Source organism: Macaca fascicularis, chromosome 17, assembly GCF_037993035.2.
Source record: "Macaca fascicularis isolate 582-1 chromosome 17, T2T-MFA8v1.1".
NCBI lineage: Eukaryota > Metazoa > Chordata > Mammalia > Primates > Cercopithecidae > Macaca > Macaca fascicularis.
Window position 1 is genome coordinate 20,330,600 of NC_088391.1, and position 23,603 is coordinate 20,354,202.

The 23,603-nt window shown below is 37.7% G+C and overlaps 1 protein-coding gene across 5 annotated transcripts in view; it reads right to left on the minus strand.

Moving 5' to 3' along the window:
- Positions 1–23,603, minus strand: part of ELF1 (E74 like ETS transcription factor 1) — a 115,120-nt gene that overhangs the window by 25,786 nt on the left and 65,731 nt on the right. For 4 of the 5 annotated variants that reach the window (XM_065533171.2, XM_005585720.5, XM_074021895.1 and 1 more), the window contains exon 2: positions 21,917–22,216. In XM_065533171.2, coding sequence (XP_065389243.1) covers positions 21,917–21,988 — 72 coding nt within the window. In that variant the 5' untranslated portion in view covers positions 21,989–22,216. Of the gene's footprint in view, positions 1–21,916; positions 22,217–22,793; positions 22,836–23,603 lie in introns of those variants that run through there. The other variant, XM_074021894.1, reaches the window with a different exon arrangement.

A 23,603-nucleotide genomic window follows, 5' to 3' on the forward strand; every position in this document is an offset into this window, starting at 1 on the left:
CTACCGCACTTCAGCCTGGGCAACGTGGCAAAACCCTGTCACCAAAAAAAAAAAAAAAAAAAGAAAGAAAAAAATTATACTGTAACTCACACAAATACACTTCACACACCTTAGAGAAAATATATAAAATATCCAAAGCAAAGTGTAGCTAGCCTTCCCTTTTCCTTTTTTGACAGGTAAACTGTAGACATGCAATCCCACCTAGCATGAACATGCATTTGTTAAAAACACTTTTCCTTTTCTTTTCTTCTAAGAGCTCAATTAAGCTCCTGGTCTTCTCAAGGTTTAGTCCAGAGTTAAGCACTTTTATGCTGCAAAAACCCTATGTACAAGGTAGGAACAGAGCTCATCACTTCATCCACTGATAAGTCAGAGACAGGCGTGTAAAATGCAATTCACAGGAGCAGTTCTCACCCAAATGAAACCAAAGTATTCCTCCCTATCCAAATCTATTTGGCTCCTGCAGCTTGGGTAGAGTGTGCTAATGTGTACATAACAAGGGATACTTCCAAAATTTTGAATCTATACAGTTCTTGAGTTTCGGTTAACCACAGATACTTGTTCCTACTTTATTCCTTGTCCAGTTCTACTAACCGGTAATTACTGTATTCTCCAGAATTCTCCATTATAATCAATGTCACTTCTACCACAGTGCCCTTCCCAGAGGCAATCACTGCTACCAATTTCTTTGTTCCATAACAGACAGTAAATGTAGAGTCAGGCATATGCTAAAATGCTTTAAACAATCATAAATTCAGTTTAAATTTAATAATTTTTAAACTAATAAGAAAAATTTCAAACACACAAACGTCAAGAGAAAAAAAATGTTTCTTTTGAAGCAAAAAGTTTATTAAGAATGGTTTTGAAGTCTTTGGGATTAAAAAAAGAAAAAGAGTGGCCAGGCGTGGTGGCTCATGCCTGCAATCCCAGCATTTTGGGAGGCCAAGGCGGGCGGATCACTTGAGGTCAGGAGTTCGAGACCAGCCTGGTCAACACAGTGAAACCTTGTCTTTACTAAAAAAATATAAAAATTTAGCCAGGCATGGTGACGGGCACCTGCAATCCCAGCTACTTAGGAGGGTGAGGCAGGGGAATGGCTTGAACCTGAGAGGCGGAGGTTGCAGTGAACCAAGGTCGCACCACTGCACTCTGGTCTGGGTGAAGGAGACTCTGTCTCAAGAGAAAAAAATAAAAAAGAGAGAAGAATTAAAAGAGACACATGGTTCTGTGATATAGAAGGCAGCAACATGCAGCAGAAAAGAAAAACTGGGAACCAGGAGATCTAGGGCCTTCTCCAACCCTGATTTCATGACCTTATTTTCTGAACCTTTAAATGAATAAAGAGCACCAGTTGATCCCACAGGCCCTTCCAGGTTTTGCTTTGTTAATATTTTGAATTCATGGATTCTACTGTCTGAGCTTATAACATTTCACAAGAAGAGATTATTCGCTCTCATGCACTGAAATGGGAGAGGGAGTAGCATGCACTGTGGCCACATAGCTGCTGCCATTGCTATTAGCCAACATTTTTTGTACTTAATATGCACCAGTCATTTCGCACACTGCTTTACGTGAATTATCACTCTATTTAATCATCACAAAATGCTATGATGGAGACACATTGGACTATCCATTTTACACATGAGAAACCAGAAGCAAGGGAAATAATCTACTCCTAATCATAACACTAACTTGAACGGACTCCAGGGTCCATGTCCTTTACTTATACACTATTGTAGTCAGTTTCAAACATGGTAGATTTGTTCTGCTGGCATACTTACTTGGCTCTGTTTAGAAAACCAGAATAATTAAGGAGCTGTGTTTAAGGTAGAGGTATGATTTTCAGTATTATTTCCAAGGCTTCACCAATCAGTCTATAATAAAATTTCTTATGGGAATAGCCAGTTCCTCTTGGTCAGCAGGGCACTTCCCATGATCACTCCTAATTTAGTCCTGCAGCCTTCTCCTGAGGTTCTTGCTCTTATCATGAAAAGCATGGTCCATTCTTTTCTAGTCCACTGAAATGGGATGTATATTCAAAGCTGTTCATCTCTAGTTTCCCCGGGGTGCTATTAATCCATATACAAGAAAAAGATCAACTTCAGATTTTCGTAAGAATATGAATAGTTAGGTGCTGGGCACAGTGGCTCATGCCTGTAATCCCAGCACTTTGGGAGGCCGAGGTGGGTGGATCACGAGGTCAAGAGATCGAGACCATCCTGGCCAACATGGTAAAACCCCATCTCTACTAAAAATACAAAAATTAGCTGGGCATGGTGGCATGAGCCTATAGTCCCAGCTACTCAGGGGCATGAGGTAGGAGACTCACTTGAACCCACGAGGCGGAGGTTGCAGTGAGCCAAGATCACACCACTGCACTCCAGCATGGGTGACAGAGTGAGACTTAAAGAAAAGAAAGACAGACAGAAAGAAAGAAAGAGAAAGAAAGAACGAATGAATGAACGAAAGAAAGAAAGGAAGGAGAAAGAAAGAAAAGAGAAAGAAAAAGAAAGAAAGAAAGAAAGAAAGAAAGAAAGAAAGAAAGAAAGAAAGAAAGAAAAGAAAGAAAAAGAAAATGAATAGTCAGGTAAGAGGCTTGAATCTGTATATACAAAATACATTTAGGAAACACCTCTCAGGTGACTAGAAAGACTCTTACCACTCTACTACCATAAATAGAAAAAAATGCACACTCCTGAAACTCCAGCTGCTGATCTGGGCTGGTGATAAACTGCTTTGTAAACTGGATTGACTAGTAACTGGCTAAAGTATGAGTCATCAAAAACCTAAGAACTCTATAACCACACATTCTACAATTCATTCCAGAGAACTGGTTCCCTACCTTTTAAAGAAATAGTAAAATTTCAAATGCTGAATTTTCCTAGGTTTAGATTTTCAAAACAAATAAAATATTGGGACCTATATTAGTTTGTTACGGCTGCTGCAACAAAGTATTACAAACTGGGTCTCTTAACAGAAATTTATTCTCTCACAGTTCTGGAGGCTAGAAGTCTGAAATCAAGGTGTTGGCAGGGCTGGTTCCTTTTGCAGACTGTGGGGGAAGGATCTGTTCCAGGCCTCTCTCTTTGACTTACAGATGGCTGGTCTTCATGTTTACATGGGCTCTGTGTCCAAATCCAACTCCACTCACCTCCTGACCTTTTAATTGAGACAGGATGGAGTGCAGTGGCGCAATCTCAGCTCACCATAACCTCTGCCTCCCAGGCTCAAGTGATCCTCCCACCTCAGCCTCCCAAGTAGCTGTGACTATAGGCATGCACCATCACACCTGGCTAATTTTTGGATCTTTTGTACAGATGGGGTTTCTCCACGTTCCCCAGGCTGGTCTCGAATTCCTGAGATAAAGCGATCCACCCAACTTGGCCTCCCAAAGTGTTGGGATTACAGGTGTGAGCCACCGCACCCAGCCCAAATTTCCCCTTTTTATAAGGACACCAGGTAGTGGAGTAAGGGCTCCTCTCTACTGTAGTGTAACTTCTTACTAATTACATCTGCCATGACCCTATTTCCAATAACCAAATAAGGTTACACTCTGAGGTACTAGAGGTTAGAACTTCAGTGTATGAATTGGCGTATGGGTGTGCACACGCACAATTCAACCAATAATAGGACTTAATTTAATTTAGTTTTAAGTCTGTCATTTGACAATTTGTTCCCCCTGCCTGAAATAACTTCTATAAACTAGTCTTTTCATTGTTTCTAAACTGAGATTGGATATTACTCTTCAGGTTTCTTAGATGAAGGTCATCAAATCTTACCTACCTCAGTTTTTTCCACACCATTTCAAACAGACCCTTTCCCAAGATTTATTTAAAAGATGGGCTTCAGGAAGAAGATAGCAGATATTCGTAAAATAGCCACACTCCTTAATAGTAAGCAATAAGATGTTACCTACTTTTAAGAAATGAAGGTGTTGGCTGGGCACAGTGGCTCACGCCTGTAATCCCAGCACTTTGGGAGGCGGAGGCGGGTGGATGACCTGAAGAGACCAGCCTGGCCAACATGGAGAAACCTCGTCGCTACTAAAAAATAAAAAAATCAGCTGGGTGTGGTGGTGGGCACTTATAATCCTAGCTACTCAGGAGCCTGAGGCATGAGAAGCATGAACCTGGTAGGCAGAGGCCGCAATGAGCCAAGATTATACCACTGGACTCCAGCCTGGGTGACTGAGCAAGACTTCATCTCAAAACAAAACGAAATGAAGGTTTCAATGTTTCTTTGATGACTTAACAAAAACATTACATTCCACTTGAGTGGCTGCTACTTCAAAAAACAGTTCTAAAAACTCTCATCATTTAAATAATTAGATTAAGCATCTTTTCTTTTATTTGCATCACAAAATCAAATTAAATTCTACTGGTGCTTATCAATTTTTGCTGTACAGTGGGAAACATTTAAGAATATCAATATTTGACCTCGCATGGGATAAAATAAATCAGACTATCTAAGGGTGTGACCAGAGCCTGATATTAAAGCTCCCCAGGTGGGTCCAATTTGCATCCAGGCTTCAGGAGCACTGCTCTGAAGAATGACAACATTCAAAACTGCATTCCCTAAGTTGAGTTAGCTCTAATTATTCTTGCCAAGATCTGGGATATTAGTAATTCAAACAATTACATTTTTAAATTATTAGATCTTTTTTTTTTTTTTTTTTTTTGAGATGGAGTCTCGCTGTGTCTCCCAGGCTGGAGTGCAGTGGCGTGATCTCGGCTCACTGCAAGCTCCGCCTCCCGGGTTCACGCCATTCTCCCGCCTCAGCCTCCCAAGTAGCTGAGACTACAGGCGCCCGCCACCACGCCCGGCTAGTTTTTTTTTTGTATTTTTAGTAGAGACGGGGTTTCACCATGTTAGCCAGGATAGTCTCGATCTCCTGATCTTGTGATCCACCCGCCTCGGCCTCCCAAAGTGCTGGGATTACAGGCTTGAGCCACCGCGCCCGGCCGCAAATTATTAGATCTTTTGCTATTCACTTGCAGACTATTTTCCCCTTTGGTTTTTGAACAGAACCAAAATAAACCACAAACCAAGGGGACAGGAGAGGGAAGATCTCCTGGAATTAAAATCTATCAAAGATCAGAGTTTCCAAAGCTTCAATATGTAGAAGCAAATTAAACTGCAGTGATAAAGTGATTTTCAATTGTTTCATAACTTTCTTGAACGTCTTAACAGCTCCGAAGAGATTTCCCCTTTCTATTAATTATAGATAAATTTAGGATATATGTTGAAAGCAAAATTTCAGCAAACATTTTTGCAGCAATAGTAAAATTCAAACCAAGTTTTAGCAGAAGAGAGTCACAGTTCCCCAAATTTCAACATTGTCCACGATATAGTTTCCACTTGTTGTGGTTGATCACGTATGTGGCAATACCATCAAGTTAAAAAGAGAAGGGGGCCGGGCTCGGTGGCTCAAGCCTGTAATCCCAGCACTTTGGGAGGCCGAGACGGGTGGATCACGAGGTCAGGAGATCGAGACCATCCTGGCTAACACGGTGAAACCCCATCTCTACTAAAAAAATACAAAAAAATTAGCCGGGCGAGGTGGCCGGCGCCTGTAGTCCCAGCTACTCAGGAGGCTGAGGCAGGAGAATGACAGGAATCTGGGAGGTGGAGCTTGCAGTGAGCCGAGATGGCGCCACTGCACTCCAGCCTGGGCAACACAGCGAGACTCCGTCTCAAAAAAAAAAAAAAAGAGAGAAGGAAAGTGACCAATGTAAGCAGGGCAATATGTGACTCCCTAACTAGGCTTGCTTGTTCCATATACCACAATCCAATGTGGATCCATGTCCTATGTGGATATTTCAGAAACCATGAATCATTATTCCAACTTTATTAATAACTCTGTTCATCAGGTTTTTGGGTATGAAAAAGCACAAGAACTTTCATATAACTTGTTTACCAAGTTTCTCTAATAGCAGAACTCAATCTCGTATATGGTGATTGTGAAACATCCCATGAAAATTCTCTCTAAAATAGCTTAAAACGAAATACCTACAAAATATTTTCCCAAAACAAAAAGCAAGTTAAATTTAGTCTTTAGCATTTTTCCAAAGCAGACACTACTTTTTAAAGCCAGGTGCAAAATGAGCACACCTTCAAGTAGTTCACACAATATCTTTGCATCGAGGCAAGAAAACACCAAGAGGGGTCTGGTGCCTTATTGCTCCCATAGTCTTCAAGAGCTCCCCTGACTCCAAAGCCTCTCCAATAAGCATACAAATTAAACACTGCACTTGCTATGAAAACACATCTTTGACACAAATTCCTGTGCCCAGACTTCGAATCAGGCTGAGGCCCCAAAGCCTTATCCTATGAAGACACTGCTTTGAGGACCTCTGAATTATTCCTGAAATCACTTCCTTTTACATTTGATTTAAAAAAACAAAAACCCAGCACCTCACTCCATTACAACACGACCTGGCAATACTTTACCATGCAGCAAATGCACTACATACACACATGGTGAACAGGGTGCAACAGTAAAAATGCAAGTTCTTATTTAAGGTAGGACTCCACCATGCCTGGGTATCTGAACTCGGGCAAGTTATCCAGCCTCTCTAAGCTTTACTTTGTACGTCTATCCAAAATAAGAATAATAATATATTCTACAATTGTTGTAAGAATAATGTGTAATTAAATCACTTGTGATAATGCATGGCTTCTAGTAAGCAATAAATAAAATGTTTTGATGATTAAAGCCCTTCAACATTTGATACAGATAGAAATAAACACTCTCAAAAACTGACTTACTACAATCTCACATGGACAGGCATGGTTTTGTTTTTATTTTTTGAGACAGCGTCTTGCTCTGTTGCCTCGCTGGAGTGCAGTGGCGTGATCACAGCTCACTGCATCTGTGAACTCCCAGGCTCATGCAATCCTCCCGCCTCAGCCTCCCAAGTAGTTGGGACTATAGGCGTGTGCCACCATGTGTGGCTAATTTTTTTTTTTTAGAGAGGAGGTCTTTCTATGTTGCCCAGGCTGGTCTCAAACTCCTGGGCTCAAGCAATCCTCTCCTGCCTCAGCCTTCCAAAGTACCGGGATTACAGGTGTGAGCCACCATGCCTGACCCCTTTTGTTTAGTATTTTTTGCTTTATTATTTCTTTTGCTTTCTTTAACCTTTGTTGGGATTTGATTTTGTTTTATTTTTAAGGAGAATAGTCTTTTCAAAATATTGGTGAACAAACCTTAACCATCACACTTAGCAACAACATTTAGTTTCAACTAAAAGCAAATGTTGATACATACGTGTGGCTCACTTCGTGAAATTCATAAACTGTATGCTTATTACTTATGTATATTTTTGTATTTATGCTACACTTCAATAAGAAGTTTTAAAAGCTTCTTATTTTTTATATCAGGTCCCTCTGATAGGAGAAACAAAACTTCAGAACATCTTCAAAATACTATGATGGTATTCCTTCATTACCTCATATAAACCATGATAAAATTAAAGGAAATCTCTGCACACAGTACATATACATGGATAAACACACACAAAAAATTAGGGTGACTGGTGAACAAAATGAAAAGTTGAAATCCTTTCAGCAAATCCCCGTGGCACATTTTTAAGAATTATCTTTGGGAATAAATAATACAAAACATACTTGTATTCCAAGAGTATAAAACGTCATTGCTTCCTTTCCATATAGTGCCCCTCCCCAATGGCTTCCATTATTACTAAATTCCAAAGTGTATTTTAAATGATTTCAGGAATTGATGTGTTACACAAAACCCCTCCCCAATGGCTTCCATTATTACTAAATTCCAAAGTGTATTTTAAATGATTTCAGGAATTGATGTATTACACAAAACAAGCTAGGATTGTGCAATAGATCTCCAAGGCCCAGTACGAAGTTTTCTGTGAAGAATTCTTGACAGCCAAATTCTCCACATACTTTAAAAAAATCTGCCACTAAAACAGCTCCAAATATTTCTGTTGATTAACTCAAGCTCCCTGTAAACACTTTCTCTCTATCTATATCTATATCTATATCTATATCTATATTTTAAGACAGGGTCTTGCTCTGTTGCTCAGGCTGGAGAGCAGTGGCACAATCACAGCTCATTGCAGCCTTGACCTCAGCGACATGAATAGCTGGGACAACAAGCATGTGCCACCACACCCAGCTAATTTTTGTGTTTTTTGTAGAGATGGGGTTTTGTCATGTTGCCCAGGCTGGTCTCAAACTCCTGGGCTTAAGTAATCCATCCGCCTCAGCCTCCCAAAGTGCTGGGATTACAAACGTGAGCCACTGCACCCAGGGTCCTATTCTGTATTATAAAATAAAAAGTAGTTTTAGCAACCAAGTAGAAAAGTCTATGTAGTTGTAGTATCCACTGCTCAACACATTGGTCTAAATTATAAGAACATCATAGTTTTACTCACTACAGGTGTAGTACCTGAGTCTAGTTCTTAAAAGTGTAATACATAAATGTATTTGTGAAAAAGTAAAAAATCACACTAATCCTAGATATAATCAGTGTAAAAGACAATTTACTTAACAGTCTTTCATATTCTCTTTTTCCTTTATGGTTCTTTTTCTCTCTTATACCTTAGCATAATGGTTAAGAGTTTGGGCTTTCTCAGGTCAGTCAATTTCAATACAAGTGGCACTTTACAGTTGTGTGTTTCTGGGTAACATGCATTCCCCTTCAACCTCTTTTGAGATTCCTCATTATACATGTTTTCCTTACTTGTAAAATGGGGATAACAAGAGTTGTCACACCATACAGGCTTTTAAACATGAAAATACAAATTGCATATCACGTGCAGGGCCTGGCAAGGGTAACAGACAATAAATGTTCATCAATTATTAAACAACATATCAATTCTTAGATTAGACCATTGTTTATATGTGTGTATGCACATTCTGCCAGGTTTTGGTATCAGTTTGTTATGTCAGTTTTGTAAAAATGAATTAGGAAACTCTCTCTGAACTGAAACTGTTTAAATTAGTTCATTAAATTTTTAAGACAGGGCCTCTGTCAGTGAGACTCCTGGCTAGAGTGCAGTGGCACAATCATGGCTCACTGTAGCCTCTACCTCCTAGGCTTGAGATCCTCCCACTTCTGCTTCCCAAGCAGCTGAGATCAGAGGTACAGGCTGCCGCACCATGCTAATTTTTAAATTCTCTGTAGAGATAGAGTCTTACTATGTCGTCCAGGCTGGTAAAGTTAAAAATAACTCACTCACGAAACTATCTGGGCCTACTGGTTTTGTGTATGTGGGGATTGTTCCCTGGCAATTTCCTCAGTTTCTTTCATTGTTACTGGCACATTTTCAAGGAAAAAAAAATCTACATTATTACCATTCCAAAAACTTAAAATATTTCAATGCATTAGTTCAAATGATATATCAAATCCCTATACTGTTCTGCATTATCCCATCATCCCTTAAAATATAAACAAACAAATCAAGTATTGTCAAGATTAATGAGAAACTTAATGAATAGTTAAAAGACAAATTATCCTCCAGTTGATACTCTAAAAGAGTATTAGTAAATCAGAACTGGAATCTAGACTTATTTAGTAATTCAGCTAGGTTACTTTGAACAGTAATTACTCTGGATGCCTTTGTAACCCTGCCCTACAAATCTATCATAGGTGAAAGATTCTAATACAGGTCTCTGGTTACTTAGTAATAAATTCAAGATAACATTATACTATAGAAAACGGGAAGAATATGATCTCTATCATACAGTGACTTGTAAGAATCCAAGCGTATACAGAAAAGACTGTAAACTACAAAGAGCTGTACAAGATGTTAGGCAGTGTTATCTTTACACTGTATTCAAGACTAAGGCAAGTAATGTTTTCTTGGCAAAAAGGTTAACATCCAAAGATTAATATCCGTGCCAAGAAAACATACTTGTCTCTATTAGCCTCCTCATTTCCCAATGGTGTTTGTTCTCCAATATCCTAATTTTTATGTATTATGTACCTGCTATAAATGTCACGTAGATAAACATGTGGTTTAATTAAGGGGAAAAAATAATTCAAGTGTCTGGTCATTGACATAGTCAAAGTGCTTTCAACTACAAAAACTTACTACAGCGCCGTGTAAACAGTGTTCTCTAGGCTCTGTCTTTGGGAGTTCTTCAATATAATAAACTATAAAATAGAATACAGTGGTACCCCTAATGTGGTGATGATGGAAGCAGCTACTATGTTAAGACATCATATGGCTTTATCCACTTAATCCCCACAGCAACACTAGGCTATATATTATTGACACTTACTAGTCAACCAGCCAGGAAAACCTGAAATCCGAACCCAGGCAATCTGACTCCAGAGTCCACAAGTTTAACCACTACCAGTACAGGATCCTATAGATAAACTACTTAGAATTTATTACTAAGTCATAATGAAAGTCTCATCTCAATTAACGCTTGGATAAAAAAATCTGTATTACATATAGATTGATAGTTATCTTCCAAATGATCACTGTATTAGACCTACAACTGAAACAAGTTTGTTTTACTGTTCTTTTTTTTTTTTTTTTTTTTTGAGACAGGGTCTCACTGTCACCCAGGCTACAGTGCAGTGGCAGGATCACAACTCACTGCAGCCCCCACCTCCCAGGCTCAAGTGATCTTCCCACCTCAGTCTCCTGAGTAGATGGGACCACAGGCAGGTAGGTACCAAAACACCCCGCTATTTTTTTTAAATAGAAACAGGGTCCCCCTATGTTACCCAGGCTAGTCTCAAACTCCTGGGCTCAAGTGATCTTACCACCTTGGCTTCCCAAAGTGTTGTGATTACAGGCGTGAGCCACTGCGCCTGGCCAGTGTTCGAGTGATTCTGAAAGAATCCTGGCTTCTCTCTTGCACAGCACCATCAAAAACATAAAGGTCTAAGTAAAATCGTCTTTTCTCCAGAATTCCCCAAATAATGTATGAAATTCCATTGCAAATCCTTGTGGAGTTGTTTTTTAACAAAGTCTAATCCTAATATAACTGTATCATGACAATTGGCTTTCTTTAGTCTTTGCCTAGATTTCTCTTTTTGTAGCTAGGATAAATTACAATTTGGCCATACATCTCAAAAAGTAAGAGTCAATGGGATGATCTGTTTTCTTATTGGAATGTCCACTTTGAAAGCTTAATAGTATTGGTGGGTTGTTGTGTGTGGGTATATGTAAACAGAATCAGTTATGAGTAAACAAACCGGTAGATTTTTTTTGGGGGGGTATAGTAAATATTAACCATGTTTAAATGTTTACTTACAAAACTTACAAACTAAGTAGATTAATAAACATCAGAGTAGTCACTACCAGATTGGTAAGTGTTTTAAACATGCAGATTCCATATAACTCAAATAATTTACATAAAATCATAAAGGGGCAATTTCTACTACAAAAAGACGGACTTTGACAAGAATCTTATACAGCATGTACACAGCAAAGAATAAAATGAGGCAAGGCATCCTTGAATATAGGCAGTTTAGCTCCAACAGAGCCTGTCCCAGAATGGAAGATTCATGCTACCTGCTCATAGGTATGGGAGAAATCAGTGGTACTCCAAAACAACTGAACAACGCCAAGGCAAACTATGTCAAAACAAATGTTAAAGGGAAATGCTCCCTTACAGCATAAGTCTATCAGATTTTTAAAATCCTGAGTCACAAGTTTATTGGCTTATTCTAGAATCAACCCAGACATTCTGGATTATCAAAGGAAAAATGTGACAACAGAACAAAACAATCTGAATGAATTTGTGTAACTGGAACGCAAGTCACAAAAATCACTTTCATCACTCACTTACCAATTGGGTAATAGAGATTATCCAGTGTAAGACAAGAGCTATTAAAGCTTTTTCTTGATTTATCTCAGATCATTAATATGAGAACTGCGTTGCCGGGCGCGGTGGCTCAAGCCTGTAATCCCAGCACTTTGGGAGGCCGAGACGGGCGGATCACTAGGTCAGGAGATCGAGACCATCCTGGCGAACACGGTGAAACCCCGTCTCTACTAAAAAATACAAAAAACTAGCCGGGCGAGGCGGCGGGCGCCTGTAGTCCCAGCTACTCGGGAGGCTGAGGCAGGAGAATGGCGTAAACCCGGGGGGCGGAGCTTGCAGTGAGCTGAGATCCGGCCACTGCACTCCAGCCCGGGCGACAGAGCCAGACTCCGTCTCAAAAAAAAAAAAAAAAAAAAAAAAAAAAAAAAATATGAGAACTGCGGGACCAACAGCAACTGCTACATTTATTGACGACTTCCATGTGCCATGCTATAGGTAAATGCATTGCATAAACATTTAATGCTCATAACCTTGGGAAGTAATTCTGTTATTTTTGGTGAAAGAAATAAAGCTCAATGGTATTTAAAAACTTGTCTAAAGTCACACAGCTAGAGCCAGGTTCCCAAATTGATGTTTTTTTTTTTTTTTAATGCCATATCACACAGACTCTTGACTGACAAACATCAGTTTTCATGATTAAATGTTATGTCAAAGTTTAGGCAGTGGACTGAACACACACTGATCAATCACTGTTTAAAAAATTATCTCCCACCTAAGTCTTTAAATAATAAATTATTTCCGAATGTGTGCATTGAGGTAGGAAAGGGGAGGGAGGAGATTACAGATAGCTGGGCTTCCCAGTAGCTCCTTTCCAACAGAACAATGGAAGTTTGTTCTAAATGTTCTTGTTTTTATTTTGCATACGCCACAAAATAAAGTAGAATGGAGAAAATGCAGAAATCACGTAAAACCACAAAATATAATAAATCGTTAAACTGTCACCTAAAAGATCACCTTTTAGGAGGGAAACTTCTTTCCTAACTTTAATCTTTGCATATCATCCTGCTAATAAGTTTCCTGGTCTCGTATCTTCAGTACTTTCTCTCAACATTACGCTAAGTGGTAACAGAGTAAATGGGTCAGCTTAGAAAGGTTTACCAGTCAAAATATTATAATGTAGCACTTCTAATAACAATTCCTTAGCAATTTTCCAAAAGAAGAATTGCTCTAATATTGAGAATTTTGGTTACTATTTCTGAAACACACACACACACACACAATTATTTTCATCAGTACTCTTTAAATATGTTGAAAATGACCCTCTTTTTTAAAAAAGGCCAGTAACACTGTTTATATAACTGCCTATCTTTTATGTGCTATGTGTCCACTGAAATGGAAAGGAGACAAAAATTTTCAAGATCACATAGCAAAACTAAGGTGTCAGATCAAAGGTGTCAGATGTTAGGGGGAGTTTTTTTTTTTTAAGTTATATTTAGAAGCAACAGAGGTGCTAATTTCCTTTTTTTACCCAGCAAGGATATTCCAGGTGATTGAGTATTTTCTGGGAGAAGTTGCCAACTCTATTTCCGACAAGAAACTGACCAAAACAAACCTCATTTTAAAAAGTGTTCTTTGAAAACGTGTACAGAATGGATAAATAAAATGTGGTATATCCATATGATAAAATATTATTCAGTAATAAAAAGAATGGAGTAATGATATATGGCACAACACAGATGAACCTTAATAACAGGATGCCAAAGTAAAAGAAGCTGGTCGCAAGATAGCACATATTCTATGATTCCATTTACTATATGTAATTGCCCAGAATAGGCAAACATACAGAGACAGAAAGTAGATTAGTAGTTCCCAGGGGCTAGGAAGAGTGGGGAAGAATAGGTCATGACTACAAACAGGTACAGATTTCCCTTTGAGGTGATAAACATGTCCTAAAATTGATTATGGAGATAAACACACAATTCTGTATAAACTAAAAACCATTGATTTGTACACTTTAACTAGATGGATTATATGGTATGTGAATTACATTGCAATAAAACTGTTTTTTTTAAAAAAGGTACATACACAGGTATGCCAGGCATAAGAACCATCTACCTGTAATTATACTAACAAATTAGCTAGAATTACTTTTTTACTAAAATCATAAATACAGAATATAATAATTCTTCCATATTTTAAACTACTTTTCACCACTTACATGTTGCAGTGGCTAGCATGATTCAATTAGTGGTTAAAGGCACAGGCTGGGTTACAATTCCTAGCTTTATCACTTAGTACCTATGAAATTACAGGTAAGTTGCTTCCATTCTCTGAGCCTCACATGACTCTTTTGTAGTGAGAATTAGGAGCAACTACTTCTTAGGATTGTTAATTATTAAATAGGATAATCCCTGTAAAGCACAGTGCATGGGGCAAGATGCTCAGTAAACACTAGATACTAAAATTCACCACTGAAAGTTTCTGGAGCCCATCTGGTCCATGTTCTACCCTATACAATGATCTCATCTTACTCATTTCAGGACGTTATCCCTGGGCCTCTGTGGGATGGCTAGGGGGCCGTTAAAGGAAGATTGCAAAAAAGGGTAATAAGTTCCTACTCTCCACACCTCTTTCGTAACAATTATCAGCTTCCTTGCTGCCAAGAATGGGCAAAGAGATAAGCCAAATGTTAGACCACAGGCAGGGTTGTCCCTTCACTTAACCTGAAGAGGGCCTCAGCCCTTATGCAAAGTCAGATATCCCCCAGAAGGCAATCAGGCTTGTACCTGGGGGCTCTAAGACATAACTCCTTTGATAAAGACTTTTCCAAGTATACTGAAAAGAAATAAGCAACCTTTGTATGTTAGTTTCACAAATGGCCAAGCTTTTAGTGAATTTCTTAAGTTTGATATGACAAGATTTAAAGAGAAGGCAACCAAAGCAGATAGAATCTGGAATTTTAGGTAAATAACAGAGGATGCACTGAGTCCATGTACAAATCAGTAGCAACACTCCAGCTTCCTGCCCTTCACATCATTGGTGCTGAGTAAGTTACACATTAAACACTATCAACTCATTCCTTCTGCCTTACTTTATGAGGTACACCTAATCTCTGACCTCACAGAATCTTGCTATTTCGGTTGAAGAAATGGCAAGTTGGTGTTACCCTCTTACGTACAGGAAATGGTATATAAGGAAAAAGGAAAGCTCTATATGAATGTTAGTTTCTCTGATTTTTCTTTTTTGGAAAAACAATTTTAATATACAACAGAGTAGAGGGAAAAACAAAAGCATCCACATGCCCATAACCAGATTTAATAAATGTGAACAACTGTCATTTAACGCATTTTATTTATTTACAATTTCAATGACAATCTTTAAAAGTTACTTGAAGTGTTTTTCACTAAATGTACAACAGAACAGTTCTAAATACTTTAGAAAAAAGATTCCATGAACATCTGTTTCTGGTCTTAGAACTGTAGTGACATGACTACATTGTCCCTGCACCAAATGAGAATGTGGACAATAGATTCCGGGAAAATGTATTCTGCAGTCAAGAGAGCTGTGCGCAAAGCATCACCCTCTCAACATTCAGAGATCTTCTGATATGATCAGGACCATAACCATGACTGAACACATATACATCCCAGATCATCTAGCAACAGGTAAGTTTTATCTATTTTACAGAAGAGATCACTTATTCAACAGATTTTTTTTTTTTTTTTTTTTTTCTGAGACGGAGTCTCTCTGTCGCCCAGGCTGGAGTGCAGTGGCGCGATCTCGGCTCACTGCAAGCTCCGCCTCCCGGGTTCACGCCATTCTCCTGCCTCAGCCTCCCGAGTAGCTGGGACTACAGGCGCTGCCACCACGCCCGGCTAGTTTTTTGTATTTTTAGTAGAGACCGGGTTTCACTGTGTTAGCCAGGATGATCTCGATCAGGATCCTGACCTTGTGATCCGCCCGCCTCGGCCTCCCAAAGTGCTGGGATTACAGGCATGAACCACGGCACCCGGCTATTCAACAGATTTTAAAAATGAAAAAAAAAAAAAATCTTTAAGAGGACTCAATGATATTAAAGGCTTTGGTAATATTAAGGGGAAAAAAGACAATCTCTTACTTCAAATAATTTAGCACTTATTTGAAAAAATTAGTAAAGTATATATGAAAATGTAACATGGCAAACGTGAGACTGATAATAAGCAACACAGAAATAACAGGATAAAGTTGTTAATTCTTGAAGGAATTATTTTAGGATGAGTTCCTAGAAAAAGTATGTTTTGTTCTAAAATCTTTAAAGATTATTAGACTTCAATATGCAACAGGTACGAATGTGGGAGATCATTTCTGAGCAAACAGTGGGGAAGCAGGAAAGCATTCTGGAAAATTACATAGTGTGAAACAGGCACACTGTGAAAAGCTTCTAACCGTAAGTTAAGATGTTTGGACTGATAATGAAGTCAAGATAATCTGTTAAAAGTTTTGGTACACTCTGCTGCTCTAGAACACGTCCTCTTATTCATCTGTCAGATAAACTAGATCCTCCTTTGAGATCCAGTTCAACTTCCACGATGAAGCATTCTCAAAGTTGTAGTGCAGTCAATGATCCATTCTCAGTATCCAGAGCACTTTGCATTTATCTCTGTTACACTGAATAGTGCTTCCCAAACACTGCATGAAAAAAAAATCACTGGGTAGCTTGTATAAAAGACAGCAAGGAAGTGTTATTCTTTTTTTTTTTTGAGACGGAGTTTCACTCTTGTTGCCCAGGCTGGAGTGCAATGGTGGGACCTCAGCTCATCTCCCGGGTTCAAGCAATTCTCCTGCCTCAGCCTCCCAAGTAGCTGGGATTACAGGCATGCATCACCACACCCGGCTAACTTTGTATTTTTAGTAGAAATGGGGCTTTCTCCATGTTGGTCAGGCTGGTCTCAAACTCCCGCCCTCACGTGATCCGCCCACCTCTGCCTCCTAAAGTGCTGGGATTACAGGCGTGAGCCACCACGCCCAGCACTGTTACTCTTTAACCTCCAGGAATTAGCAATCAGAGGAAGCCAATTTACACCCTAGAGAGGAAAGTGCTGAGACTACCTTCTTATATTGTGATGAGAGTCTAGAAAAATTTGTTGTTCCACATGTTCACTTTTTCCATGTCACCAAACTTCTCTCTTAGTGACTTAAGTCTATTAAACATAAATATGATTTGCCAGAAATTCTACTTTTAAAACCAACAACTGAAAAAAACATACAGTGGTTTTTTTTTTTTTTCATATAATACATCAAAATTATAAAAAGCATTGAACTACCGGCTGTTCTTCATTAAATTAACCCCTGGACCATTTAAGTAAATAGTTCTCCTTCTCTTTAGAAACTTGTATCCACAGACTTCTGCTTGCTTTTTATTCTCATACATTCACCACGCTAACACACTTGTTTAGATCAAACCAAAGCACCACTGCATAAAAGGATATTGCACTCAATACTGATGGGGTTGCTCTCCCACAGAAGTGCTTCATTCTCAGCTACAAATATTCCCAGTTTAGAACAGACAGCAAGAACAGTTTTAAACTGTCAGCATCAACAGCATTGACATTTCCTTTCCAACACCCCCGCCATGACCCCTGCCATCTCCACTCAAGAGTGCCAAGCAAGTCTGAAAAATAGGAACTGAATAAGGGAAGATGATCAAAATGCTGGCAACCATATTAATAGTATCAGTTTCTTTAGACTAATATATTTATAACCTAGATCATAACTGCAAATGAAAAATATATTCTAATCTGGTGATTCAAACAGTGATTTTATAAAGTCAAAACTTTGGAATACATTCTTTTAAAAGTCATAAATACTTTTTAACTTTAAAAAGTTAAAATCCCAACAGGGTTTTAATGTACTTTACAAGCTAACTCTAAAATTCATTCAAAATCCTATTCTAATTTCAGGGGAGGAGGATATCCTATAGGATATCAAATCTATAAAATGATTCTAATGAAAACAATGTGATACTGGCACAACACAAAAACAGTTCAATGAAGGAGAATACACTAGGAAGTTCAAAACTGAAGCCTGTACATATGGTAATTTAGTATCAACAAAGGTGGCAGTTTAAGTGTGAAAAACATAAAACATTCAATAAATGGCGAAGGGCTAACGCCACTATTTGTGGGAATGGGGGAGGAATCTTCAAATCATGAATACCTCACATGATACAAAAATAAACTGCAGAGGGACTGAGGAGCTAAGCATTTAAAAGATACTAGAAGAAAATGTAGGCCGGGCGCAGTGGCTCATGCCTGAAATCCCAGCACTTTGGGAGGCCAAGGCAGGCAGATCCCGAGGTCAAGAGATGGAGACCATCCTGGCCAACATGGTGAAAGCCTGTCTTTACTAAAAATACAAAAATTAGCTGGGTGTGGTGGCGCATGCCTGCAGTACCAGCTACTTGGGAGGCTGAGGCAGGAGAATCGCTTGAACCTGGGAGGCGGAGGTTGCAGTGAGTGGAGATCATGCCATGGCACTCCAGCCTAGGTGACAAGGTGAGACTCCATCTCAAAAAAAAAAGAAAAAAGAAAATGTAAAGAGAGTATATGCTAATTTTAGGAGTGATAGGACTGAAGAAAATTTTCCTAAGCAGAAGGCAAGAAAAGCCCCCAAAACTAATATTATTAGTTTGTAATACTGATATATTTTGTTAAAAATATTTAAAATTTCTATAGAGCACAAGGTAACACATTGTTAAAAGACCATACTAGACTGGGAGAAAATATCAATGATTCTAATGTAATAACCATAATATTTAAAGAATTTCCACTGGGCAAAAGGATATATTAATAAGTAAATCAAAGAAAACTCTAGTTGACAATAAATAAAACTTACAAATAATAAACCACCTCACCACTAGTAGTCAAGAAAATGCAAATTAAAATAGTAAAATGTCATTTCCACCCTAAAGACTGGCCAAAAAAAAAAAAAAAAAGGACTTCTGTTGATAATGGTTTGGGAAATACCCTATTAGTAGTAGTAGAAACTAACACAGCCCCTCTTCCCTCCCCCGCCCAACTTTTATTCTAGATTCAGAGAGTATATATGTGTGCAGTTTGTTACACAGGTATATTGCTTGTTGCATGGGTGAGGCCGAGATTTGAGGTATGATTGATCCCATCACCCAGGCAGTGAGCACGCACCCAATAGTTAGCTTTTCAACCCTTGCCCAATTCCCTCCTTCCCCCATCTAGTAGTCCCCAGTGTCTACTGTTTCCATCTTTATGTCCATGTTACACAGCCTTTTAAAAGAATTATTTGTATTTATGTTTTTAGTAAGCTCAGTAATTGTTTTTAATAATCCTACAGATATAATCACGTTTTAAGTGTACAAAGATAGACTACACACACACAGACACACACACACATAATGACAAAATTATAGTGCTCAGTAAATATAAGCTATGAGCCAGACACAGTTCTAAGAGCTTTGGAAACATCAACTCATTTAATTCTCACAGCAATCCTATAATTTAGGTTCTATTATTTTCATCCCCATTTTGCAGATGAGGAAACCAAGGCACAGAAAGGTTGAGTAACTTGCCCAAAGTCACAGACACAGTAAGCAGCGGAGCCAGGATTCAACCCAGGCGTTTCAACTTCAGTACCTGAGCTCTTAACCACCGCTACTACTAGGTAGATCTACTGCCTTCCAAACAAGGATGTTCATTGCAATATTGTACATCATAGCAAAATACTGGTAGCAGCCATGATCAGGAACTGTAAAATAAATGGGCTGCTCATGATGTAAAATAGTAAATGTAGAATCAACATATACACAAATATTTATAATACATTAAGTGAAAACAAATGAGACACAAAAAAGATTTAGCATAACTTCATTTGTGTCTTAGAAGCAACCTCTGTATGCAGTTTTATATATATGTATGTTCATTTGTTCAGACATTTTTCTAAAAAATTACACACAAAATATTAATACTTAATACTAGTTTCTTCTGGGAAGGAGAACAAGATTAGGAGTAAGGGTGAAGAGAGATTTTTCACTAGTTATTTTACATATCTTTGTATTAGATGACTTCTTTTATTAATATAAATGGCACGTTATTGCTTTTCTATTAAAAACAAATTAAGCTAATAAGCAAACAGCGAGGTAGAGCCCCAGGTTAGATAAGATGCTAATATCACCAACAGCACTGGATCTACCCTCCTGCAAAGCAGTTAAATTTGCTATGCTGATGGCCAGAGACTGAAGACGCCAAAACTCACGAAGAGTTTTAAACATTTTGATGCTGATTATAACACAGTAAGATTCTCACACATTATTGCAAGAATATATAAAACATCATTAGTAAGAATCAAACTGGCTGAGTTCAAATTGCAGCTCTACTACTTACTGGCTGTATGATTCCAGGAAAGTGACTTAACCTCTTGATATCTCAATTTTCTCATTATAAAATGGGGATTAGTATTTACCTTATATGGTTAATACTTATAAAATCCTTATAATACCTGCACATAGATTCATTTTGTTAAACAAAAATAACTTAAGAAAATACATATATGTACATGCTGATGTTAACCTAACAGTACCATCTCCCTTTCCAAAAACATAAATAACCTCTGCAAAACAAAGTGTATCATATATAGTAAGTGTATAAGTGTTGTTTTGCAAAACATTTTTTTAGGCTATGCAGACACATATATGAATATGGTACCATAATGTAAAATTCACTTCTCATGTTCCAAAGAGTATCAAATCCACTATGACTAGAGCATATTAGTGAGTGGCTTAGGGCTTTGTCCTCTGCTGCTACATCCCAAGATCAAACCTCACCACATCAAGCCTGGCATCTATCACAGCATCTTTCATTTAAGAGGGCTGCAGAGTAAACACACAGTTTCAAACCTTAATATGTGCACAAACATCCTGTCTTAAACCAAATTCAAAACACCTTTCCTCCTAAAATATCTTTTCTGTTGTCTCTAGATTAAATCCATATCACCATTAATATATTTTTAGTCAAGACCAAGCAATCCTCTCCCTGAACCTTTTTTCCTCTCTAGCCAAAGCTCACCCTGATGTTAAGGCAACTTAATCCAAATCCTCACCTTTTGTAGGTTTATTTATAAACTTTTTGTTCTGTCACTTCAATGGACAACACAGCTAAAAAAATTTTTAATTTTATAAAAATCATTAAATTCACTCTGCCAAAAGTAAGAATTTTATTATTTGCAGTAACTATGTTTCCAGAATAAAGGCATTACATATTATAATTGGCCTATTAAAATTAGGTGTTTAGTATTAGGCTTATTTCAGTAATAAATCAACTTTAGGCTGGTTCTCAAAATATTTTTCCTAGTACCCTGCCTGAATCTCTCCAACATGTATACTAATTCTCCCATATCATGTCTTACATTCCCTATATAACTTGTTTAAAATGAAGTTAACTATAAAGTCCCAAGAAACTCTAGCCTCGTTGCAGTTCTTTTGTGTGTGTGTGTGTGTTGTGGGGAGAGGGGAAGGAGACTAAAATTAATCTTAGATCCTTTACTCAGTATCTCCTAGATCTTTTTTATATACTGAAAACAGTAATTTGCACATCTCATATAAATTCACTGAAAGCCGATTTAGAAATTCTTCAGTTCAATTCCCTCATTCTGCAGATGATGAAATCTAGATCTAGAAGTTAAGTAACTTCCTCAGAGTCACATGCTTTGGACTGAAATGATGTATGATTATGGACCACTAACGTTGTCTCATCTACTTGAAGAAGTAGCCCACGATTACAAACATTAATTAACCACATGCATTAAAAGGTAGTATATTCTCTAGAACTTTTCAAAGTACTTAAAAATAATTACTTAAGGCATTTAGTGTTAAGTAATTTTACACTAAATTTTACATTTTACAGAAAAACAAGCTAAACCCAAAAGTTTTACTTCCTTGTTACTATATCAAAGCTAAGGATAAGATTTATTCTTAATGAATTAACTGGTGCTTAAAACACAGTATCGTTATTTCCTCCAAATATTTCATTTATAAATTTTCACTTTTAATAAAGTTTCTCTTATTGTCTTTTAAAGGAAGTAATTTTCTGATATGAATAGAAAAATCATAATAAAATCATTAAAATGAAATTTTCTCTGGATCTCATACCTGTCGTTCATCCTCCATGACGTTACTAGCAAATTCAAATACTAGGTCGTTCTGTTGGACAACAGCGGCCATAATAAAGCATTCCCCTTAGATCCACATGAGAAAAATTCCAAACAGATTCATGTATCAGGCAGCAAAATCCAGTGACTGATTTGGGTAAAAAACCCTCAGCTCTGTCTGTGGAGTTACTGTACACCCAAGTTTTCTTCAGGGAAGGTGCTTCAATTTTCCTGGTTTGTTGATATTCTAGTCAAATTGAGACAATTTTCCTGAAATTTTTCTTCTCTCAAGCTTCTTGGCCTAAAAAACAAAAACTTAGATTAGTTATGAAAAAGCAATCAGCCACTCAGGATATAATAACTGATAGAGAGGGTGGTATCGCCAAAGCATTTTTTTTATTATTAACGTTTTAAAATAAAATTGACATGACTAACGAACATATGCTCTTTTTAAAAAGTTACATATTTTCTTTGAAGAGTTTGCTCCTGCTAAGATCATCTCTCAGTACTGAAAATTATGCCTCTCTCCCCCACTCTACAGTTAAACTACTGTTAAAGTACTCAATATTAAAAAAAAAAAAAAAGGTCAAAAACCCCAGCAATAATGAGGGTTGTAATCGCAATAAAGGATATATAAACAATTTCCTTCTTTTCACCAACTCAGCAAAGCACACACACAGAAACTGCTACCCCATGAGTAATTTCATAACATATATATTTTCACCTTTAATAGAGGATTTATATAAGGATTTAAAATCGAATACATTTAAAGTTTAGTAAGAACTATTTTTAAATCTGTTAAAAATAAGCAGAAATTAAAGCCCACTCTTTCTGTTCTTTAAAAAGCCTTCTGGTAAGTAAAATGTTTTAAAAATTACCATGCTTAAGCCTGTCTTCAGTGGCTTCTTTTTTAATGCACTGAAATGTATCCTTATCTCTAGCACAGGCTTGCAAGCAACAGGAAGGAAACAGCACTTGACCACGTCATGGCAAATTAGAACATGCAAAGAGCTGCACTTTACAATAGCAGAAAAACAGAAACGCAACTTAGCAGTGAAAACACCAATTTCATAGCAAAGGGAGAAAGGCTTTTAAAATGTCTGCCAAAAATGTTTGCCTATTTAAAAAAAAAAAAAGTTATCAATACTAACAAAAGGAAAAAATTCTTCAGGTGTTTAGCACAATCTTATTACATTTTCATCAAATGATGATGGCCATAAATGTGGCATAAAAAGAAAGATATAAAAATAATCACATTAAATAACATCTAGTTCTTTGAATTAGCATTTGCAGTTTTAATACAAACACTTTAAAACAGAAGTTGACTCCAAGGAAAGGATGGCCAGTAATTTCCTAATAATTTTAAAGAGATAAGTCTGGGGATGAAGCTGACCTGGTGAATCAGTTTCCCTGAAAACATAAATCCAGCTAGTACGTGCTAGCCAAATCCCTTAATCGACTTCCTAATTTCTGTAAAGCCAAGTCCCTGTGTGTTCTGGGCTTTAAGGGCCATCATGGATGACTGTGATTTTCCTAGCAGGAACTCAAAATAAAGTACGAATTAAGAATTCAATTCAAGATGACATTTCTACTCACTACACTAAATTCCAACCCAGCAAATTTCCCACTCTCATCCACTCCCTTTTAACAGGAAGTTTAACTCCAACACTGGGAAAGTATTTTTAGCA